We start from the raw sequence: 18017 nt of genomic DNA on the forward strand, positions 1-18017 counted from the left end.
AAAATTTGTTTTACAAATTTATTTATTTTTGTTGTAGTATTTCAATAAAGGACTCAGTCTATAAAGTAACCAAGGCAACTAAACAGATGTGTCATATTCATTTTATCAGTGTATCTTTGACAATCAGCATTTTACAATGTGAATTTATGAAGCAACATGAGATAATGGAGAGTTTGAATGAAACATATTTGATGCCCAAATCGTAGCTCCATCAGTCAAAATAACTGTGAAATTATTCAGTGTCGCAAGGGAGAAGGTGTTAAAAATCATGACAGCACACGCCAAACAAAAGAAGAACTGCAGAAAAGAGGAGTGGCAGTCGTAAGGCATGTTCACTGAGTGAGGCTGACACTAACGAGGACGGTTGCTAAAACTAAATAAAAAAGAAAAAAAAAATCAAATGAGATAGTTCAAGTTCGAGTTCTAGTTTACTTATAATCAATATCACTATTTACAGTCTCACAGGGCTTTACATGCCCACAGGTTTACAGTAGACAAAGCAGACAAAGCAGGATGGCACCCCCTGACCTAATCTTTATATATCTTTATATCTTTATAATCTTTAAAACTCCCCCAAAAAACCCAGATAAACAAAATTAACCCAAAGCAAAATACAAATACAAAGGAATACAAAAGAACTGAATCTGCACCTCTTAGAACCAGTCTCTCCAACAACTGTCTTGTGAACTCAAAAAAAGATGATATTTACTACGTGTAAATTTGAAAGCAAGAAGAATGACAAAAGAAAAAAAACACATAATTTGATGAAATAAGCACAAAACCAGAACCTCTAAACAGTGGAATAAATATGACAATATGATACAGTCTGTTGAGTCATCTGGACGTGTTTCTATTTGGACAAAAAAAAAAAAAAACAACACAGCTGAAGAAGAATGTCACTACTCATTGCCTGTTATCAGCATTTCAACATGGTGGTATTTCTTACAGTATGGTCATCTTGTATGAGTCACAGGGTTTGATATGTAACATCACCGAACCTTTACAAGATGTTCTGCAGCTCTTCTGACCACACAGCAGATTTCCATCTTCTTCTTTGCTCACAAAACTGGAGGCTTTCCTGGTCTAATATCCCTCCAGACACAGTACAGAATAACTTACGTAACGGGATTCCTAAAAAGTAGTGTTCTGAAGGTAAAGGGTGACTTTGTTCCATCGTTAAGTTCTCCCTCTCGCATGAGTGAAAAATGTGACCTCATTTCAGTGCTTACTGTGGAAATATGGTCAATAGGTGTCCTCCTCAGCATACCACATGTTATGTCTTTCACAATGTTTGGGGGGACAAAAACAACCTTGTTGCTGATGCTGTCAGTGAATTAAAGGTCAGTCACACGTCTCTGTGCCTCCTTACAAAGCTGAGATGCTTTAGTGGTAAGACTGTTTCACTCAAGTTTGTGTTCTGGTCCTGACCAACATCACAGTCAGATTTTAACTTGTTCTGATTTTAACTGGTGCTGCTCTGGAGGAGACAATCAGGCCCATCTAAGTAAAGAAAAGCCAGGCTGTGCAATTGCTTTGAGGTGTCAAAGAAAAGAGACTTTTGCTATACATCACTTTTTTAAATATCTGCTCTTCTATCTTCATGTCCTTTTTCCTTAGCAGAGGTGTTGACCTGTGTTTATCAACATTTTCTGTTTGTGGTGATAATGGTTTATGAGGATCTTTCCTGAATCACAGCAATGGCAGGTTTTTAGGGACAGCAACTACACAAAATGAGGTTTGGGAAGAATTAAGATCAGACTGATTGCCTCTTTAAAACTTTAACAGATCCCCCTTTGTAATAACAATGTTCCTTCTCTTCAGAATAGTAAAATCAATGTCTCTTCATTGCCTCTCAAATCTTGGTTTCTCTTGCTTTTTCAAAGAACAGATTTTATTCCAAATAAATCCAAATCTATGTAGCTCACCACAAGGGCTGAAAAATGGGTATATAAAGAAAATTGAGGGGAATTATGGTTTGTGTTATAAAGTAGGACAGTTAAGGTAAATACCCTATTTAGTACAAATCTGTGTGAGTGTTGGACAGTCACCAACAATTCTTCAATTACTTCGACACTCGCATCTTTCTAATGCTCTCATTTGCAAAATTCTCTTTCTGTGTCTTTCTCACTCTCTCTTTCTCTCTCTCTCTCTCTCTCTCTCTCTCTCTCTCTCTGTCTCTCTCTCTCTCTCTCTCACACACACACACACACACAGACCGGCAGTAGTCATAAAACAAACGGAAGGTAGCACGGCATGAGTTCTGATGACTAATCAGCTGATAAGTGTATGTTATAGTGTTGTTTTTGTTTCTGAGTCAGATATCTCCCAGTGAGAGTGTGTGTGTGTGTGTGTGCGTGTGTGTGCGCGTGTGTGAGTGTGTGTGTGTGCGTGCGTGTGTGTGTGTGTGTGTGTGTATGTGCGTGCGTGCATGTGTGAGTGAGTGTGTGCATGTGTGTGTATGTGAGTGAGTGTGTGTGTGAGTGTGTGTGTGCGTGTGTGCGTGTGTGCGTGTCTGTCTGTCTCCTGTCTCCCTGGGGAGAGGACTTCAAGCAGGTGCTTCATTTTCTGCTTCTCTGCATCTTGTCTTCCTTCATGGACCCTCTGAATAGGTATTAGCACCTGATACTATTCTTAGACATTTGTAAAGATGTAAAAAGACCCCCCCCCCATCTCTCCCCCTCCCTCTGTTGTCTTCTGTGGTGAATGAGTTCTTTTATCTCCACTCTGTGTCCACTCTGTGGGGCTGATAGCCACCTCTTCTCCTAGACATCAGAGCTTTTGTCAGGTTTTAGGTAACTCTTACCACACGTCAGCCACTGCTCACAGCAAACAACATGACATTTCAGAACTCACATAACTAGAATCGTGTATGACACATCTGTTAGCGTGGGTTTACGTCTAAAATCTTCAAAAGGCAGGTTGTGTGTGTGTATGTGTGTGTGTGTGTGTGTGTGTGTGTATGTATGTATGTTTTCCTTCACCTTCTCCTTCCTGTCACAACTATCATTGCTCATTTCTGAGCTACGGATGCTGTGCTGGAGGCTCTGTGTGTCTCACCTGCCAAACGGTTGTTTTCAAAAAAGTAGTTTTCATCACTGTCTCAGTCAGTCACATACACTCACACAGAGAGAGAGAGAGAGAGAGAGAGAGAGACAGATAGAGCAAAGAAAGAAAATTTCAGTAAAGTTTCTAGAGTAAGAACACTGAAAGAATAGAAAGGAAAGAGATGATTTAGAAAAGACACAGGTTTAGGGGTAAAACTGGACAATTTTTAAGGCAAGATCAGAAGCTCTGACATGAAATCTTCCTGAGGTATGAAGGGAAAATTTGGAAGGACTGACAGTTCTTTTTAGTGGTAAAAAAGGGACATTTTAGACCCAGAAGGAGAGGTTTCTGTGTAAAAAGAGAGTTTTTAAGGTAAATATTGGGATCTTGAGGAGAGAACAGGATGTTGAGAGCTGAAAAGACTGTTAAAAGCAAGAATGTTTATTTAGTCAAAGTCTCTGTCACACACTGACATGCTGCAGAACACAGCAATTTCTTCATTTCATCACCAGAACCACTCTCTCTCTCTCTCTCTCTCTCTCTCTTCCTGACTTGCATGTCTCTCTAATATGAATATAACTCAACCAAACATGACTGACAACCAGTAACTTTATTTAAAAAAAAGCATAAGAGCTGGATGAAAATGAAAAGAAAGAATGTAAGTTCAATTCAGCCCAAAGGTCATTTGTAGAAAGTAGTGAGAGTTTGAAGTTATCCTTGATTGTAAGTAAGAGATGTTTTGCTCAAAAACATCAATCCATATGGGATTATGGCGTGACGTGCCAAGCCGCGTTTGCAGTGAAAATTGAACACAAGCAATTTATGATTTACCTGTTATACATAAAGGGCTATTTCAGTCCCAGTATCTACCCAGAACAAACGAGCAAGCAAGAAAAAAAGCTGCCAGTAATTTCATAATTTCACCATCAGCTTCAGAATAACATCCATCTTTCAGTCTCGCCCTACAAAATCACCCAAATTCCCATTTTTAAAATGTAACTTTTTTCTCTCTCTCTTCTTTTGGTGAAATAACTGAAAGTATGCTTTATTTCAGACCAGTAAATCAAAGCAGTTTCATTTAACACTCAGTATCTAGGGCAAAGACTCTGCTCCAAAATAAAATATTCACTCAAATAACCAGGGACTGTTGGGAGGATCTTGAAAAAAAATTGTAATTTCATAATCAATCACATTATCTGTTCTCACAATTATTACAGTGCAGCAATAAGAAATTATTATTATTTTCTCAGGAGCGCTTTTGAGAGAAAAGGAGATGCAGTACTTTGAAATGTAACAGAGCATTCAGAAAGAGGGAAACATGGTGCCCTTGACAAGGACAAAATCATTTAACCTATTATCATTAGAGGATGGGAGGAGAGACAGACCTGCCACTTCTAAAAACAGACTCCACAGGGACAAAACGTTGCCTTACCACTCAACACTGTACAGCCAGAGAGAGAGAGAGAGAGAGAGAGAGAGAGAGAGAGAGAGAGAGATGAGGGTACAGCAGGACATGGAGAGCAGGAAAGACAGAAGAAAGGACAGAGGGAAGAAGGAGAAGAGGTACTCCACTGAGCTTGGATCAGCTCATGCTGTTGGATCAGGGCAGTCACGCACTTCATCATCTCATACTCGATAAATTTAGAACGCACGCGCACACACACACACACACACACACACACACACACACCTGTCCAAAAATTCACATTCTCCTGAGAAGGATTACTGTGATGAATGAAGATAATTGGGTCATCGCTTTTTCACAAGCGTGTATTTTTTGTTTGTTTGTTTGTTTTGTTTTGCTTTGCTTTGCTTTGTTTTGTTTTGTGTGACACGCTGCGGACAGATCTAATTGTTTATTTGCCTATGTGTGTGTAAGGTATCGGTACAGACAGACAGAGAGAGAGAGAGAGAGAGAGAGAGAGAGAGGGACAGGGAGTCAAAGGTCATCAGTAGCCAAAGGTCAGCAGTAGTAGATGCTCACTGATAGCCAGTCAGGTCCCCCAGACAAACACTACACTGACCCTTCAGCCACTACCACAAACAGAAAACTCTGTAAAACAAAACGTAAAGTCCTTACAAGCAGTGAAGTGCATCTGTCTCACCTGATCTCTGACTGAACTAGTGTAGGGAGCTTTAAATACTGTCTGAATTACATTAACACAGGAGACAGGCTGTCTGTCTCGTTCAAGATCACAGTCTGTGGGGGTCACTTCAGACTCTCCACCGCATATTCCCACTAACTGCAGGTTTCAGATCAGTTGTCAGGTTGAGAGCATCAAGGGTTGACTCATCACTGCAAAAGAAAAACCTGCTCTGAGGTCAGTGAGACTGAACATGGGTTGCTGCTAGTCCATATGTGAACTTCAAGCTTTGACCTGGGGAGTATGAGTTGAGATGAGGAAGCCATGGTTTCCTTGGTTACCGTGAGTATGATAACGACAGATCGTAGTGCGGGTTGACCTGACAAATCTGGTGTTAATGGCTCTGAGCTCTTATCCCTTGAGGGCAGTCGCTCTTTCTCTCTCTCTCTGTCTCTCTTGCTCTCTCTCTCTCTCACACACACACACACACAGATGAAGAGGCCACTTGTCCAGAACTAACTGTGCACATAATCTCATTTGGACCTGGGGAAACTTGTATTACAGCAATATGCCCTATAGTCTGTGTTTGGATAGACACACACACACACACACACACACACACACACACACATACGCACACACACATATTACAAATCATATCCATCCCAGTTTTCTCTCTCTCTCTCGCTCTCTCTCTCTCTCTCTCTCTCTCTCTCAGTGTGTGTGTTTGTTCCTCTGGGGCTTATGTAAGCCTCTGTGCCCCTGTTTGGGTCACCTACTTGGCCTCCAATTGCTCCAGTTGTGTAAGCACCCTCAGGAGGAGAGGAGAGCAGAGGAGAGGAAAACACAGCAGAGGAAGGGAGAGGAGAGGAGGAACCCTTCCTAAACCACACTGACCCAGTAAAAAGCTTCCAACACTAGGTTTACGTGGGGCTGAGTCACACTGGACCAGCTCCTGTCTCAGCCCCATAATTCATGAACATTTCCCTCATCTGAATTCACTCATGTGCCCCAACACTGACAAAGCCTTTAATCCATGTTCCACATTAGACTGCGTAAATGAATAAGTGCTCAAAATTATTCTGCCATGTCATTAAAATGCCATCTTCTGTTCTCCATTCCATTAATTCTTTAGACGTACACTTAACTCAGTTACACTCTGCAGCTATCAGCTGTAGCATTCTGTTTCCACTGGAGCTCCAGATGAACTCCCATATGCCTGTGTCTGCGCTCCTGTCAACATACCGCTCATCATTAGTATGTACATACATACAATTACCGCATGTTCCAGCACATAGCAGACACAGATCAACATACACAGTGAAACATGCCTACTTCTCCATTTTAAAGAGAAGTCGAACAGTACGGCCAAGAACTATCTGAGTGACTCAAGCCCACCTGACTGTAGTGACTCCAATCAAACAATTTTGAGCTGAGATGTTTTTTGTTTGTGTGGGGTTTTTTTGTTGAGGTATTTGTTTGCTAAATTGCTAGTGCATTTGGAAAGAGAGGGAGAGAGACTGAGAGATCGAGAAAGAAAGAGAATGAAAGAGCATTTTCTCACTTGCGACAGTGTACTCTCACCTCTGCTCAAAGCTACCTGTCTAACTAGATTAATGAGACAGTCTGTTTAAACACAGGAAGAGAGAGAGGGGAAGGCAGAGGGAAAAAAGACACAGAGAGATATTTCAATGGAGAGAGAAAATGACTAAATAGCTTTTTAGAATCTTCGAGAGAGTTATAAATGGAACTAGCATTTTTATAAATAGAAATAGCACAATTTGCAGGCAGAGTTTGATACCAAAACAAAATTCTGAGACATGACCACTGTCATAATGTGAAAACAACAACAACAACAACAAAGAAAGTGTAACTCCATCTTCAGCATACAACTATTTAAAACACACCACTGTGACGAACCAAACGAATGTTAACATAGATTCCTGCCTCTGCCGTCACACTCACATTCAAAGCCATGATCAGAGAGAAGTGTGACTATGTAGCCTTTGAAACACATCAGTTTAAAGTCATACATTAAAACATGAACCCTATGATCAAAGGCTCAGCCCCGCACTGCCAGGGTGCTGGAGTATTTTTGTAAGGGTTGAGTGTCGTTAGTTCTCAGAGTCACGGTTCTACTGAATCACCACAATGTGATAGCTATTAATACAGACTTAAGCTTAACTTCATCCTGGAGTTATGTAGCTGATAAAGATCAGGAGAAAACAGAGCCATCAAACCTTTTAGCGAGATGATACAGAGTCCTCAAGGCCTTGCTGATCCTGGAGGACTCAGACGTAACGATCAGCAGTCCATATGCCAATGTGAGAGAATGTGATTTAGAGTTAATGGGCTCTTGGCCAGAGTACACACTCATAAAGCTCCGTTTGGTCTTGAGCTGGACTCATATCGTCAGATGAATGATATCATAACTCTAATTGGCTGGAGTGTGTGACAAGAATGCCTGAAGTTTCCCTCTTCTCTTCTCTTCTCTTCTCTTCTCTTCTCTTCTCTTCTCTTCTCTTCTCTGGGTTTTAGGATCTTTCATTTATCACTTCGTGTTTATCAGGACTGACCTGGTTTGGTTTGAAGAACGTGCTTTAGAGACAAAACAGTTTGAACAGACAGGCTACATAATCATCCAAACATCACTCTGATCTTTTTGTGTTTCCACGCCACTTACAACAAGACCATTCTAATTAAGTTCAGACTACCCTTAAAAGGATGGTAAAAACTGGTGTCAGCAACCTTATGTCATTCCATCTCAAAAATAACAAAACTGCACCATATAAAACTACAAATATGAACTGAAATTCAGATACTGTTCTTTTGTACAACATTTCTTATACTGAGTTTGGTCATGAAGTATATTTACTTAGATCCCCTTCCTTTACCACAGTATGAGTTCCAGACACTTGGCTTTTGTTTGAGTCCTGTGCTACAAGCGTTTTTTGATTGCTGTTGTAATTCATTGACTTTGATATGCTAATGGAGATATGGATGGTGACAGGGAGCTGAGCAGCACTGATGAGGAAATTCAAAGGTCTGTACATTGTCTTCATGCACAAACCTGATTTCACAGTGTTCCCAGGGAGACAGGGGAAAACAGACACAAAGAAACACTTATGGCACAATGATTGAATGTGAGGCCTTTAAAAAATTCTCCAATATCACAACTCTGAGAAACACAGAGCAAAATGACAAAAACATGCAGGTGTACGTGCTTTCACACATACACGCACACGTACACACACACACACACACACAGATACACACACACACACACACACACACACACACACACACAGATACACACACACACACACACACACACACACACACACACACACACACACACACACAGTAAATCCATACAAAAAAATCAATACAAAGTAAATAATAATCTTCTCACAGCAGCTGGCTAATGAGCTCACTATATGAAATTAAAAACTGTGAAGGAATCTTTCCTCATAAAGACACTCTCTCTCTCTCTCTCTGTCTGTCTGTCTCTCTCTCTCTGGGCACGATGCTTGGCACATGGTTCTGGCAGCAGAAGACAGAGGCCAGCTGGTTTGTGTGGGTTTAAATAACCAGCGGGGAGCTTTTGTGTTCCAGGAGAAGTTGTATCAGTGGAACAGAAGAGCACACTGTGTTAAAACATCAGAGGCTCACCTGAGACGCAGCGTGGGCCCCACTTCCCATTCCCAACCTCACACCACAATGTAATGAGGCCGCACCATACAATAGAGCACAACACAATCATATTCATATCATTTTCATACAATATAAGAACTGGAGACTGTGAAATGGCAAAGTCCTTACACTGAAAATTAAGCATGACTGAGTACCATTCTGTTTAAACTGTGATACTATATGTATCATGTAAGAAAACAGTTAAATATAGAATGATACTGTGGGCAGTGTATGGGATGTATGAACACGGGATGACACTGTATAGTGTGAATACCGGACCATCACTGCATCTGAAAGATGAGAGTCATGATGTAAGCACAACTGAAGAAGAGACTACCGTTATTAGGACAGGAGCAGTTAGGGTCTGAGCCGATCATGGTAGTGTTGTCTTGAGAACATTCAAACTCCTCGTCCTACTGAGAACTGAATTCACTACCTTCTCCACTACAGTTAATGTTACAGGTATTGCCATTCCTGCTCTCTATGTCATTAATGAGCCCATCCAGAGTCTGTTCTTATGGTTACATCTATGTACATCTGTTATACAGATGGAGACTTCACCAAGGTTCCTACCATGTTCACACAAGGCTGTGACTTCAAGGGAGCTAGTTACACTGTTACAGAATTAACTGCCTTTCATACATGATCAGATACTGTCAGTTTTAAAGACACAGCTTTTGCCATCACTCACGGTGTCACCATGCCATCCGTTCTTGCTGCAGTGCAGTTATTTTGGTTTAAAATTAAAGTGCTTTTATGAAAGATCAGTGCCTCTAAACTATTTAGAATTCAGCCATATTCTCTTTCTGACATGGCTAATTACAGTATGTCTCTCCAGGGTTCAAAGGGTCACGTCACAGCTTTACAGAGCAAAGATGAAGCTCATCAGCAACTCACAAAATGTAAAATTCATGTCTCAGAAATTGGAGGAGGAAAAAAAATCATTAACATGCAATGGGAAATTTGCTGTCAGACTGTAATTACCGTTTCTTTCGTGCACAAGGCACTACTTCACTATGTGCAATTTAACACACTCTCCCTTTTAGAACCACACTACACTGCAGCTCATTTAACCAACACAACTCAGCAGCAAAATCAAACCAGCTCTCAGAAACAGGGCATTAGTCATTCTTTTGTGACTAACTTCAACACTTGTACAAAAGCATGCTTGCACAAAGCCATACACATAAACACATACAGTAATAATTACTGCAGAATCAAGCTGGGTCTGGACTCCACTGCAGTCATGCAGGTTGAGAGTTTAGACAAATGGGTTTTGGCTGCTGTATTTTCTATTAAATAATCAAAAGGTGTATGAAAGTGAAAGACCAAGAGAGAGAGAGAGAGAGAGAGAGAGAGAGAGAGAAGGAGAAACCCCTGACTCACCGTGGTGCAGCCCCTGTCATGCTGGTTGTCCACAAAGCTGAGTCTACACAGGGTCTTCTCACTCCTCAGCCAATACTCAGATGATTCAAACACAGTGCTGTTACACAAAACCTGTAACACACACACACACACGCGTGTGCGCACGCGCGTGCACACACACTCGAACAGTTAGAAATGAACACATACTTTACCCACCTTTACCAGAGTGCAGATCCCCATTAGCATGCAATGACAATGCAGCAATGTATAAATAAATAGAAGTTTTACACGCAAAACCAAAGAAACCTGCACAGCCTGAGGTTTAAATCGCAAACATATTATATTTCATACAATGACAATCCATAAACTAACACACACTCATCCCTCTTCATCTATACATTCAGAGATGTAAACACTAACCATTCAAACACATGTACGCACACGCATATATCTCACTTAACCACCTTTTACCGTTAAGACGTGTTCCCCAAAATCTAAACCACCATTAAACATGGTTTGCCCTGAGAACTGTGCTGTACATTATCATCTTGGTTGAGTTATAAGTAATTTGGTCACTTTTGAACATAAGGCTGTTAAATTCTGACAGAAGTTCACTTCTTTAAGTTTGAAAAGCTACTTATCATTTGAGCCCCTTGATGATATCCTAATATTTAATATATTTAAACATTTTCATTTGATTCAGGCTGGTACCATACGCTTATAATTAAACCACTGTTATTGTACTATTTTTGATCAGAATAATCTCAATTAGTTTTACTGTGTAATTGTTCTCTGACTTGACGGCTGTCTGTAGATAAGAATAATTAGAGGCCGGACCAAGTGAATCAGTTTTTTAATTGGAGCCACTCTGAATTTGACACGTTTGTAATGTGGGGACCATAAGATGTTGTGTGATGTTGGTGTGTAATCTGTGCTTTAATTTGAGGATCTTAAGACATGGTGTAGGGATGTGGTGTGGTTGTAATATGGGGACCATAAGATGTTGTGTGGTGTTGGTGTGTAAGCTGTGCTGTAATGTGAGGACTATAAAATGTTCTGTCATGTTGGTATGCAAGCTGTGTTGTAATCTGAGGACCTTAAGAAGTTGTGTGGTGTTGGGGTGTAAATAAAAAAAGAAATTACTAACCTTGTCCCTGTGTCGCAGGTCTTGTTTGTTTATTTATCGTTTATTGTCACAGAATTCCAGGAGTGTCTTATTGTGATCTTTTGCTGATGGGGTAATGTAATCTGATTGATGCACTTATTGTAAGTCACTTTGGTTAAAAGTGTCTGCCAATCGCCAAATTGTAAATTGAAAACTGTATGTTGTAATGTGGTTATAATGTGGGGATGTTATGATGTTGTGCTGTGTTGGTGTGTAAGCAGTATTGTAATGTGGGGACCATGGGTTGTTGTGTGGTGTTGATGTGTAAGCTGTGTTGTGCTGTTGGAGCTATAAGGTGTTGAGTTAGGTTGGTGTGTAAGCTGTGTTGTGATGTGAGGACCTTAAGACTTTGTGTGCTGTTGGTGTGTAAGGTATGGCGGTGTGTTCTCTGCAGAGGTCACACATACACTATCACAATACAATACTGCAGTCTGTCTGGAACAAGACAACCTATCCTCATAGTGTGGCACACTACTCGCATGCTTTGTCTTCACAACAAATACACCTTTACACATTCACAAACAAACAATATTTAAACACGCACGCATGCACAAGCACACACAGGTGCGCAAGCATGCATGCATGTGCGTGTGCACGCACACACACACACATACACACACACACACACACACATTCCTTTACCTACAGATGACACTATGTGAGTGTAGCGCAGCTCAGATAAAGGATACTGGGAGGAGGATTTGAGTTAAGCAAGGGCTTTTTAGAGTCAGGATCAATATTCTCTCTCCAGTCAATTCACCTCTTCTTCATTCGCTTCATACAGAACATCAGGAACAATGTCTGCCTGTCTACCTGACCCCTGCTTCAACTCCTGACCCCTGAACTGTGTGTGTGTGTGTGTGTGTGTGTGTGTGTGTGTGAGTGCGAGCGTGTGTGTGTGTGTGTGTGAGTGTTGAGTGGGTGTGTTTGAGTGTACAGACGAACACAAGTGACTCTGGATAGTGGATAATGAGACTGTGACAGACCACATTTGTGTAGTTAGCATTAAGTTTATCAGAGTACTCTGTCAATATCGGCGAGTCTAATTGTTAAACAAAACAATCCCATAGTTACCTGATCATGTAGGAGTGTCTTATAGATTACACTGACTGACTGAAAGTGGAGTGAGTGGTGTTTGTACCATCTGAGCAATCTGCTGTTCAAGAGTACAAGAGCTGATAATACATGTGTGCGCGTTCATCTCATCTTCCTCTGTCTCACACACAATTTACAGTCTCCGCTGTAGCGTCCACAGTGTTTTCCATCTGAGGCGTAAAAGCTGAATTTTCTCTCTCAGTCTCTTCATGTGAGCATGCCTTGCTAGTGGTGCATATGAGTGAACATATACATGTATATGTATGTGGACGTGTGTGTGTGTGTGTGTATGTGTGAATATGTGTGTATATTGTGTGTGCTGTGTGTGCCTCTGAATGTGTTTGTCCTGCTCTTACTGTGTGCACCATCTGCACTGGCTATGGTTCTGGCAGAGGAATGGTATTTTATGCAGATAACTGAGACAGTGACACGGTGGTCCGGAGTGATTAAAGCCACCGGCCCACACTGATACACAGCTCCTGCTGTTCAGTCCCCCGATCTCCCACTGACCTCAGAGCAGCTCCAGCGGGAACCATACTAATTCACTTTAAGACCCATTCAATAATGAGGAAGTTCGGATAAGAGGGGGTGAAAACAAATCGACTGACCTGCGTGATCTCTGGAGCAGAGGCACAGAGGAGAGGAGAGGAGAGGAGAGAGCACTGGACACATAGTAGGCTTTAATAAAAGCTTTTCATTTTACTGCCCCTACTGTTGTTTCCTCATTGCTCTCCTGACCCCTGCACATGCTATAGATCATTTCCCATAAACCTGAAAATGCAGCTCTGTCTCCAGATAAGATTCATCAATTCTGATGGCAACTGGCCAAAAGCTATCTGTCTTCCCCATGCTTTTGTTTCTCATCTCTTTTTGGTAAATAATTAAATAATTTCCAAGCAGCTTGGATAAGTATGCAAAACAATATTCAAATACCTGCAATTCACACACATGTACACACAGATGCACATGCATGTGCAAGCACACACCCACAACACACACAGAACGAACACATTCAAACACATGCACTGATGTATAGATAACTAGAGAGCTATAGATTTCTAATACAGGATTATAATTCTTTCAGTTGATAAAGTGGCGACATACTCTTGTAGCACTGTGTGTGTGTGTGCGCGCGTGTGTGTGCGTGCATGTGTGCGTGCGTGCGTGCGCGTGCGTGCGTGTGTGTGTGTGTGCGCACTTCTGTTACCTTCTTGCAGGCTGTAACTGAAGTTCCCAGGGTGCTCTCTGTTTTCACAGCTTCTGTGTCAGTGGACTCTGATGTTTCAAAAATGGCGGAGGCCTGGAAATTACTACAGAGAGAAAGAAAATATGTATATATAAATATATAAGATAATACAACAAATTCCCCAGTAGAGCAACAGCAGTGGAATACATGCTGTCTCTTTTATTCAGGTTTGTGCTCACAATTCAGAGGCATTACTCTCACAACAAGAAATTAGCATGCTTCGTCCATCTCAGTGTGAGGTTTGCCTTTGTGAGAGGAAAATAACAGCTACTTTTTGGGTTGTGTGCAGTCTTTCAGTGTGGATTCACCGCAGAGAAGGAAGAAACAATGACCCCTGACCCGCTGAGGTCACTGACTGAGACCAAACCAAAGAAGTCTGCTATGAAAGCAGCGAGAAGTGACATATCGACTTTTTTCTCATGAATGGAAGAGCACTCTGTCTGTACCTGTGTCTGAATAATGCAGCTATGGATTAGTTTGTTGCTGCGTCATAGTTGTTGTTGTTGTTGTTGTTGCATTAATGTGCGGATTTCCCTTCTTTAACTGACATTGAAGCACAAGCTCTAAAATTCAGAGGCTGGGACAGGAAGGCAAGTGAATGGATTCAAATGGGGATATAGATGGACGTAGATTATCTAGGTGTTCAACACCTCTCTACCTTATGGTCAAACATGGATGTTGTAATTCATTGTCTTATGGAAAGTAATTAAAGGTACAATGTTTCTCATTCTGAAGGAGCCTTCTTAAATAACACACCGGGGACACAGACTGTAGTTGGCTTACTGGCCTGTTTGAACTTTGTAATGAAGGGAGCAATAAAACAGTGGTACGAAGACTGATTGTGTTGAAAGAATTTGCCAGAGGCTGTTGATTGACAGTCCACTGAACCAATTAGACTGCTAATTGTTATCCCCTCTAGAATAGGAAAGATGTCCAAAGGATGAGAACAGAGCCAATGTAAGAATGCATCCCCAGGCAAAGCGAGACTAGAGCTGGCATGGTCCTGCTGCACTGACTGGAAGTCTGCTGAGATAGTAAAGCAATACATGTAAAGCACTGACTACTCTTATGTTTCTTACTATGATGATGTCTGTTTTTAATATTACTGTCTAAAATTTAAACCTTTTTTCACCCTTTTTCATCAGAACCACTTCGCTGAATCCTTGAATAAGGATTATTCCTGGTTAAATAAATAAATAAATACATGAATACATACATACATACATTTTTCATACACTGATTATATCACAACACATGACTCAGAAACACAATGGACAGGAAAAGTAGTCCAGCCATGAGAACATCAGCAATCACCCCAGAACCTCAGCTGGAGCTGACATCTCTGAGATGGGAAGAAAAAGAACCGTAATATTGAATGAGAGCTTGGTTAGTGAAGGGGAGGGGGGGGCAGGAAAGATAGCCCTAATTATGTGGTCTGGGATCAGCTGGATAAAGTGGAAACGTTGCACTGTAATGAAAAATGCAGTTGATCATTTATGTCCCCACAGTGGAGGAATTATAAAGTTATAATAAATACTTTTCATACAGTGTTTCACAGCATTTGTTTTCCATGCTTAATTCCCTCTTACTCTGTAAATTAAACATCTCTTGTTTATACTACAAAAGACTTAATTAATCTTCAATTACACTCAAGAGCTCCCCTCAGAGTACAGTCATGAGGATCTGCATTTTATCAGCCTATTACAATCATGGCTGGGGCTGTCGTTCAGACAGGATCAAATGTTTATGTCCCTTCGCCCGTTACCCCATGAGATACGTTTGAGGTATTCTGAGTAAAGGAAAACTATTTGTTCTCTCAGTGACATCAAAAAGACGACTGTTGTTTACACCATCACGAGGCAAACAATGCTGAATACTTGACTACAAATAATTAATAAATAACCCATGTCTGCTGCTCGGCTTTGAGTGGGGACACCATACAAACGTATTTGTGTCGTTGCCTGGAACAATTCGTTTGAACCAGTCGAGCTGTTTTATGAACAAAATTTCTCGAATTTGCTTTTAAAAAGAATCCGGTTTGATCTAATGATCTAATTCTGTTCCAACTGTTTATAATGCTACGAAATGTGGTGTTAACACAATATCTTCCTTTCGGAAATACAACTAAACAAATATGAAAATGATCCGAGCAGTGCGTTTGACACATACAGTGTCTGACCGCAATACTGGCAGTTTGTCCTTTCTGTATTACAGTTTTGCTCTCTCTCTCGGCCTATTTTCCCAGACCATTAAACCTTTTAAATTAAACTGAAAGTGAAGAGAGGAGGGGTTTCTTGGTATAGATTACGGCATTCGGTGATGCAGGCAGTGCCTATCTGTTCCTGACTTGAAGCTTTTCCATTTTCATTTCTGAATTTTGAACCTGCCATTTTACGTTTACAATGCACGCACACGGAATCTCACGTTACAGTGCGTAGCAAGAATCTTTTTTCCTCTTTTACCATCACCGCACATATTTTCCTATAGCCTATGGCAGGAGGTAAAACATTCAAAGCTCCCGCCTGCAGGGCAATATGTTGTGACGACCTCATAAAAATGCGTGCGTGTTGTCAAATTAATATTTCTCTAAAGGCATATATTTTTGCTTCGTGGAGATATAAGAGGTGAATAGTACCGACGATTTGGAGTTAATTAAGAGGAGCGCCCCGGCAATTTTAATCTGACCAAATCGTTTAGGCGACCCCCTGCCACATTTGCTCCCGTTGACCTTTTATGACTAGAGGAAGCACCAGTTTCATGTGAAAGGATCGTGTGGGTTGATATTAGTCACGCTCGTTTCTTCCGCGAGAGTCGGTCCGCGCGCAACGGTGCTTATTCACGCTGACTTCTTATCACCCTTAAAATGAGCAGCAAAAGTACCAGGTGGTTTTAATGACAAACCAGATGAATTATTCATGTTCAAGACATTGTTTCTTTTTTGCAATGACTCCTTATCTCACTGTGTCAGAGCTTTTTGATTAGATGGTGACGTTGCCGAACGCTAGTGGGACACTGTAATCCCGGCCAGCAAAGCACGGTCAAAGAACGATAAATAGGTTCAGTTTCCAGCAAAACATATTGCTGATTTGCCCAGCTAATTACAAACTACAGTTGCATTTGTTAATGGTATTCTGCAGTCAAGTGAATTCAGAGACATCCTTTCCAGTGGGACATGAAAGGGCAAGTCTAATATTCTTTCACAACCAATAACTGAACCGTTCGATCATCCTACACTGAGCGACATGGCGCACCTGAGATAAATATTCACCCACCATTCCCCAAATACTTGAAAATAACTCACATCTATCTATCTATCTGTCTCTCTCTCTCTCTCTCTCTCTCTCTCTCTATGTAGCCTATGTATGTATGTATAGATACTCTATATACTCGCACACATCTTATTAGTAGCGGTTCGTGTCACTGAGAGTAGCCTATGTCCTTTCGCATCAACAACCTTGTAGTTTGTTTACATTACAAAACATCTTATTCTTATTCAGTCTAACATATTTATTCCGTTATTCTTCAGACAGTGACTGATAAAGGTGAATGCTGATGTGATAAAATTACTATTACTATAAAATTATTATATATTTTCCCAGTTTGGCTACTTTGGAAACGGTGAGCACTTTGCTTTCGAAGCGCAGGGACACTAGCGAGTACGGATCGAAGCTTGTTTGTTGCTTCATAGCTATAAAAACGCATAATTGCCTTTTGCTGAATCCGGAGTGGAGAAAGTCATGTGCGAAATAAGATGTTTTTTCATACTCTGAAAATCAATGTAATAATTTGAATGCAGACATTATTAGTTCTGCCGGTGATGCCCAGTGCCTCTAAAATAAACAGCGAAATATTTAGGAAAATTAAGCTTAGCGCTGCCTCCATCAGGCGTGTGAACTCCCCTCCTAAATATTCTATCACGTTTCAAAAGCCAAGGAAAAGAGTCAAGAGCCAAAAACATACCCCGGTTTCTGGAGAAGGCACTTTGCACTTGCCATTCCGCCGCAGCTGAACAACCGGAAAACCACGGTATTGTATTCCGATTGCTCAAGACTGAATGCGTTTGTGCCGGTCCGGACAATGCACTCCTGTCCCGAAGCTCATCACAGTCTAAGCAGCAGAGGAATTCCAACACTCGCCCCGCGACTCACCGTTCGTCATTGGCAGGGAGGGTTTTCTACACGAACGAAACGCGCACCGACGGTGATGAACAACAGACGTAACGAAAAAAATCGAAAAGATTATCAAAAATCAACAAGAAAATGGGGTGTTTGGGGGAGCGGTGGATATGTCACTGTAGTTCAAATAAAAAATAACCTATTAATCG

General features: G+C 41.1%; 1 protein-coding gene across 1 annotated transcript in view; it reads right to left on the minus strand.

Moving 5' to 3' along the window:
- Window positions 1-18017, minus strand: part of sphkap (SPHK1 interactor, AKAP domain containing) — a 69649-nt gene that overhangs the window by 12114 nt on the left and 39518 nt on the right. The window contains exons 2-3 of the mRNA XM_030765183.1: window positions 13655-13757; window positions 10209-10319 (exon numbers count right to left, since the gene is read on the minus strand). Coding sequence (XP_030621043.1) covers window positions 10209-10319; window positions 13655-13757 — 214 coding nt within the window. The remainder of the gene's footprint in view (window positions 1-10208; window positions 10320-13654; window positions 13758-18017) is intronic.

Source organism: Chanos chanos, chromosome 2, assembly GCF_902362185.1.
Source record: "Chanos chanos chromosome 2, fChaCha1.1, whole genome shotgun sequence".
NCBI lineage: Eukaryota > Metazoa > Chordata > Actinopteri > Gonorynchiformes > Chanidae > Chanos > Chanos chanos.